The sequence below is a fragment of the Papaver somniferum genome, chromosome 8, assembly GCF_003573695.1.
Source record: "Papaver somniferum cultivar HN1 chromosome 8, ASM357369v1, whole genome shotgun sequence".
Lineage (NCBI taxonomy): Eukaryota > Viridiplantae > Streptophyta > Magnoliopsida > Ranunculales > Papaveraceae > Papaver > Papaver somniferum.
The window spans coordinates 162,606,697-162,613,724 of NC_039365.1; the positions used below are offsets into that span (position 1 = coordinate 162,606,697).

The 7,028-nt window shown below is 36.7% G+C and overlaps 1 protein-coding gene across 2 annotated transcripts; it reads left to right on the plus strand.

The window, feature by feature from the left end:
* Positions 1-2,555: 2,555 nt before the first annotated feature.
* On the plus strand, positions 2,556-5,850 carry LOC113302440. Of its 2 annotated transcripts, XM_026551344.1 has the most exons (8): positions 2,556-2,846; positions 2,986-3,060; positions 3,161-3,667; positions 3,804-3,956; positions 4,096-4,248; positions 4,402-4,853; positions 5,093-5,294; positions 5,379-5,850. In XM_026551344.1, exons 1-8 carry the CDS (start codon positions 2,603-2,605, stop codon positions 5,807-5,809), a joined length of 2,217 nt encoding a protein of 738 aa, XP_026407129.1. In that variant the 5' UTR covers positions 2,556-2,602; the 3' UTR covers positions 5,810-5,850. The 2 variants fall into 2 exon arrangements, with proteins under 2 accessions (XP_026407129.1, XP_026407127.1); XM_026551342.1 differs by having other exon boundaries at positions 5,093-5,850.
* The last annotated feature ends 1,178 nt before the right edge of the window (positions 5,851-7,028 follow it).

A 7,028-nucleotide genomic window follows, 5' to 3' on the forward strand; every position in this document is an offset into this window, starting at 1 on the left:
CTTCTTTGGATCCCCTCTAGGTTGCAGACCGAAAGCTATCGTCACATGACCGATAAAAAATCATTGCAGGGTGGCTTATGAAAAAAGAGAACTATGAAGTTTTCAAAATGGGAAGCTGTGTGATGTGGGGTTTATGGAAAAACAGAAACGACAAAATTTTCAATGGTAAAAACAAGTCCATTCAGAGTATAATTAAAGAATTTGTCTTCTTTTTTTCACTACTCCATCCCGGTGCTACTGGAGGAAGAAAAAAATGTTATTACTCTCACTAGGAAAACTGCTGAAAAGTTGAGACCACATGAAGATAATTGGACCAAACTAAATGCGGATGCCGCGTATGATAATCACAAGGCTCGTTGGGTTGTAGTGGCTAGAGACCCAGTTGTTAATTTTAAAGGATGTGGAACAAACTCGCATGTTGTGCTGAGTCCTACCGAAGTCGAAACTAGGGCTATCCTTTTGGCAACCGAGTTTGCAGATGTCACCAGGCTACAAAGGGTGATAATTGAGAGTGATGATGAAATAGTGATCAAGATGTTGAGGTATAAAATACTCATATCCCTTGGAGATTTCGCGAGCTAATTCGTCAGATCAGAGCCAAGGCCAGAAAACTCAATGAGGTTAAACTTGTCTTCAACAAAGATATGGGAATATCGTTGCCCATACTCTAGAAAAGTATGCTTTAAACCATCAATCTAGTATGTGGTGGTTCTCTTCCAACCTCATCTTATATCTCGACTTGTCTTGAAGTCGACCTCTCCGCTATTTAGTTTGCTGTTTTTTCTTCCTTGTAACATAAATCAAAAAAAAAAAAAAAAAAAAAAAAAAAAAAAAAAACATATCACCTTATATTTCTTCTTTTGTATAAGCAAAATTGGCCTACCCCATCGCCAGTCCAGCCTGACAGACACGGGGCCTTATTATTTGGATTGCATCCAATATCACTTCCCCCATGCATAAAAGAGGATTTGGATTTACTTGAGTTTTTACAAGATATCGAACCTCACCCTTGCACTTGGAAGGAAGGTAGGAACTCTTGTCTATGCATATCACCGTTGGTTAGTAAGATATATATTTTTCTTGCTTGAAATGTTGTACTCAAAAGCCACCAAGAGGTCAACGTGATTATAGGACCATGACCCAAATATGATAAAAATAAAATAATCCTTATTTGAGTAAGTGTTTAACAGCATCTTCAGCAGAAATGGGAATTTTATTTTCTCATAATACATAAAATATTTTAGACTCTCATTTAAATTAAATTTATTTCAAATATTAAATCCTATAAAGTAGGAGGAATACCATCAATAAAAAACAGAGCATTTCTCTCTCTTTTTTTCATTCTCTCCAAAGATGATTTTCGGCACCAAGCTCCTCCTTCTCCGGCGACCTCTCACTGCTCAGATCTACTCCTCTAGGGGTAGATCTAGGCAGTACCCTCTTTTCCCTTCCGTTTGTTGTTAGTTTTTCCTTGTTTTAGCTAAGATTTAGATGTTTTCTTTTAGATTTAGTTTTGGATATCATCCATTCTTGCCGGCGGCAAGTTATCTTCGTCTTCATGGCGGTTGTTTTTGTGCTCTTGGAGCATCCTATCTCGGCTTCAATGGTCGTTTTATGTTGGGTTTACAAGGTTTCAAGTACATCTACGGTGACCTCCGGCTACCGGAAACTTCATCGGAAAATTCAAGAACAAAAGCAAATCACTCCTTTTATGGAGTATCTCTTTCTCAAGAAGAAGAAAACTATTAAAAATGGTGGATTCATAATCTGTAAACCATTTCTCTACCGATTCAATCGGTTCTCCATTCATACTTGTTTCTAGTCTCTTACCAATTTTCTTCCTCTTCTCTTGTTAGAATTGTTGGTGTTGTACTAGTATGGTATGGTTATTCATTATGTTTCTTAAATCTTAATGTATTTAAACCCTATGTAACCTAACTTTATTATCAATGAAGTTGAGTTATTTATCAAAAAAAAAAAAAAGAGGAGGAATACCAGCAGTAAGTCTTAGGAGAAATGCCAAAATAAATACGAAGGTCTTAGAGAAAGTCTTATGTAGACTTTCGGAATGACCTCCGTGTCATATTTTTACCTATTTTTTTTTTCAATTATTCATTGAAATGTGATTTTAGTTATAATCGTTTGGTTTTTCAATTTTAAATTCTATTACAGATTTCCCACGTATGAAATTCTAAGGATTAAATCCTCAAACCGTTGGTATTTTAGGCATAGTCCTATATTTACTATAGGGGCAGACCCCATAAATAAAAAGTCTAAATAATAAATGCATGTAGGATTTTTTTTCACTTATTGGAGATGCTCTGATGTGGCGTGCCATATATATACGAGTGTTTGACATTACATGTCAACGGAACACATGCCAAACGCAACTGAATATACCCTGTCGAATAAATTATACCGAGAATTGTTAAAAATAAACTCAGTTTCAGCATTTAGAGAATCCCTGTATGTTTCAACTTTGATGCCTATATAATGGATATGCTTTGCCCACCTGATAGTCACTCCAATCCATCTCCTCTCTTCTAGCTTTACAGTTATATTTCCCTCTTTATATCCCGTCTTAAAAACTTCCTTCACCGCGATGTCTGCTAAAAAAATGAGTAGCGATCGGGATAATCGACCTCAGGAAGAAACAACAGATATTAAAGAGTTACTTAAAGTACTCATTCAGTCTCAAGCTAAACTTGCAGATGCTCAAGCACAGCAAGCAAAATCTCAAGAAAATATTCAAAATCAAATGTTAGAGCAAACAAAATCTCAAGAAGATGTTCAAAACGAAATTCTAGAGGTTCTAAGAAGCATTAAAAGCGCTGGTAGTAGTCAAGGTATAATTTATCATTTGTTACGTGGTTCACACTCGTGGAGATATATCTAAATTAACGTAAACAAGAGATATCCATTTTTATTTTTTTGATGTCAAATGAATTTCACATATTGACACCATGTTATTGACACCATGCATAGATGATGATGATGATGATGATGATGATGATGATGGTGATGGTGATGGTAACAACGATGAAGAGACACCAGAAGTTGGTAAGAGATAAGGCTTTCATCAAATGATATGTTTATAACTTATATAATTTCTTTTCGATTATTATTAATCGTTCTTCTTGTTTCCGAGTGACGTGTTAAGGAAAGGACGGAGTTCTGGAAGCAAAGTATTATCCGGATAGGAATAATATATTACTTGAAGGTGATTGCAAAAAGACGATTGAGTTTCTTAAGAAAAATCCTACAGCTCTTGAACAAGGGGTAACACCTACCTCAGATACAGTATTGCATGTAGCTATATTTGGGAAGAGAGAGATGATACTTGTTGAGGAAATTGTGAGTATGATGTCGCAAGAATCACTTGAATATCAATCAAGTGATTATGGATTTACAGCACTTCATTACGCTGCTCAGTATGGAAACCTCAAAGCTGCTAAATTGATGGTTAGGAAAAATCCTGGGTTGCTGCGAATACTTAGTAAGAAAGGGTATACTCCATTGGAAATAGCTGTTTCTTTTGTTACAACTGGACAAAAGGAGGTAGTTAAATATCTTTATTTTGTGACACAAGATGTGTACCCAACTCTGTTCTCGGGATATGACGACGGTGCTGGTCTATTATGCGACTTAATTGAGGCCAATTTTTATGGTGAGTTAAACTAGCTCGCTAGTATTATTATTACAGAATTTATATTCCATGCACTTGTAATGTTCATATCCTTCACACATTTAATTAGTTTGTATGCTGAGTTGAGGTTTCTGATTTTGTATGTTTTTGTTCGTAGATATGGCGCTCTGCCTTGTTAAACAGTTACCTGGTGTGGTTATGGTGAAAGCACCAACACAGAATATGTGTGGGTTGGAGATGATGGCTCGAAGGCCCTTTGCATTTCGAAGCGGCACAAAGCTGACATGGTGGCAGAACCTCATCTATTTATGTTAGTCTGTTCATGATCCCCTTAATTAACGATATTTTTTGTTGGTTCAGTTTTGTTAATTTTCTTCTTTTATATACCTACACAGTTTATTTATTTAAATATGCATGTTTCATCAATTAATCTAACTGCAATTGTCCAGTAATATGTATCCAACCAACAGAACCAAATAAGTGCCGGGGCACAGAATGCATCAATAGGGACGAAGAGAACCCTTCGCCCAAAAGCTTAGATTGCATCGAAGCCTCCTCATCAACTACTTATAGAGGAATCCTTGTGCCCTACTTTAGAAGAGGTAATTTTCCTCGAGATATTACATGGACTTGATCTCTATTTTGGTTAAAGATTGAACAACTCCGTAATGTTTTGATGCTACTTAATCCTTCTGCCTGATATTCAAACGTCATGAAAACTTTCTGATAGTGGCTTCGTTTGATTCTTATTTCAGTACTTGGTCTTGAAAGATTATACAACCAAAAGGTGATGCACCAACAAGCAATCGCATTGATTGAACAAATGTTAGTGGAACTTCGTAAAAGAACTCAGGAAGTAAAATTATTAAAGTTTATGAAGGATAATCCTAACATCATGAAGGTAGCTGTAAAGCACGGAATCACAGAATTCGTAGAGGCGTGTCTCGGAAAGTTTGATTACCTGATATGGCATCAGTTACCGAAAGAAACATTGCTAAAAATGGCTATTACAGAACGAAAAGAAATAATAGTGAACCTCATATGCGATACTGGTGATGAACTTGAAGAGAAGATCGATCTTGTTACTAGAAGAGATGGCAGGGACAATACCATTTTGCATTACGCTGCCAAATTAGCGCCTCCTGCTCAGCTCAATTTGGTCTCAGGTGCTGCGCTTCAGATGCAACGAGAAATGCAGTGGTTCAAGGTACGAATGATGGTTTCATCTCGCATCTAAAAAAGAAACATTTTTTTATCTAGGCACATTTACATGTAGTCTTGCTCTTATGGCACACCAGAGTTTTTTTAAAGTGCAACAGTACGCACCACTTTAATTTCCGAAGCTTGTCTGTTTTCACCCATCTCTCTTGCATCTTTTTTTATTTATGTTTATTTCTTGCTGGTCGGCTTAATTGTTATGCTCAAGTGAAATTTCATTTCATGCAGGGGGTGGAAAGTATTTTACGGGAAAGTGATAGGTTAAGGAGAAATAATAAGGGAGATACAGCTCAAATGATATTTACAAAGGCACACAAAGGCTTGATGAAGGAAGGAGCAGAATGGTTACAGGATACATCTGGATCGTGCATGATAGTTGCTGCCTTAGTTGCTACTGTAGCATTTGCAGCTGCTTTCACGGTTCCAGGAGGTAATATTAGTGACAGTAATGATCCTTTGAACGGTACCCCAATATACTTGGGAAACCCCTCATTTACGGTGTTTTTGGTGGCAGATGTCTTAGCTCTATTCTCTTCGATCACATCAGTGCTTATGTTCTTAGCTATATATACTTCGCGGTATGCAGAAATGGATTTCCTAAAATCTCTACCCCAAAAATTAATATTTGGTCTTGTAACTCTCTTTATATCTGTGGTGGCTATACTGGTAGCTTTCGGCGCATCAATGTTTATCGTGGTTGGAAGTAGATATGGGCAAGCTTTAATTCCAATAACATTGTTCAGTTGTTGTCCTTTAGGCTTGTTTGCATGGTTGCAGCTACCATTATTTGTTGAAATGGTTTGTTCTACATATTGGGGTAGCCTCTTTCATAAACGCAGATATGTCGGTCATTCCTCTAAGAAGAATAAGAATGATAGCAAATGGAGGAAAAAGAACAAGGAAAATGAACAACAAAAAGAAGGAAAATATACCGAAACGAGCTAGGAAAAACGCTCAGATCGTTGTGATCATAGTAACTAAGTAAGTTGCACACAGAAAATCATTCTAAAGTTGATATGCTTAAGTATGTGTTACACAAGTTCTTGGAATGTATGGAGAGAACGAAATAATGATAGAGTTTTCAATTCAAAATGTACGACTTTCGGTACTCATATTCTAGATATTAAAATCGCTGTGTATAGTTTTGTAGTGCTCACCAAACTACAAAACTTAAATAAAAGCATGCTGTTGTGGATGATATAATACTGGTTATTTGGATGTAAGACGGAGATGTGGCAATCCATTCTATTTAATTTCTTCATAATATTTTCATTTTGTATCCACCTCAAAAAATAAAATACACTAGTTTTTCTTTTCTTTTTGTTACTTCTATTTATTTCCAAGGAGGCAAAACCCTTGGGGATTGCTTTTCGTGGAAAGATAACACGGTAGCAGACAATGCACAATAATGAACTACCGTAGCGATGGAGCAGCATATACGAGGAAAGCTGAAAATGTGCAGCAGTCTTCAAAATTGACTCATCCAAATACAAGTAAAAATGCAGGCAACATAGGGACTCTGGACTCGAGAACTTGGCTATTAAGAGCCCTTGTGAGTTTTCTTAAGTCAACTTTAAAAGATGCAGATTCGGCCAGATTTACATCTCGACAATGACACTAAAACTGTTAAAAGCTTTAAAGGCGAGAGGTGACATTTGATGTCTTCATGATTCATTTAAAGTGGGCGAGTGTCTTTGAGTTTTGAACACCTGAACTCGAAGCTGAAAGAACTTTCCAATGGCTATCAAAAAGTTTCAGTTATTCTGTCAATCTAGAGCGGAGAATAGAGGAGGTAGGGCATCAAATACATTTAAGCACCCTGGTAAGCAACAGCATGACATACTTATCATTCTTGTATTCTATAGCGTCATCTTCATCTTACAAGTCAGTTCCTCTTGGTGCACTTTAGGGTATGTACAACCAGATGATTTCCAATAACTTGCCAGTACTCCTGCTATCTTGATAGCTTTTCTGAACCACCTATTCCTGTCAGGATCCTTTCATGAGCTATGCCCATTCAAAATCAAGTAGACTGCCAATGCCAAATGTATCCATATAACCCAAGCTTTATGGCATGTTGGTCCTCATCTAGTTTAATTATCCACATACTGCTTGAAGGCTATGTATGGTTTACACTGAATCAGAGTGAAAGAAAAATAAGTGA

What these genes read in the sequence shown, in the direction of transcription:
- LOC113302440 (XM_026551342.1), top strand. Translation starts at nt 2,603, where the DNA reads ATGTCTGCTAAAAAAATGAGTAGCGATCGGGATAATCGACCTCAGGAA. An exon ending in TGAAGAGACACCAGAAGTTG is followed by an intron (nt 3,061 to 3,160) that starts GTAAGAGATAAG and finishes TGACGTGTTAAG; the next exon opens with GAAAGGACGGAGTTCTGGAA. An exon ending in GAGAAATGCAGTGGTTCAAG is followed by an intron (nt 4,854 to 5,092) that starts GTACGAATGATG and finishes CATTTCATGCAG; the next exon opens with GGGGTGGAAAGTATTTTACG.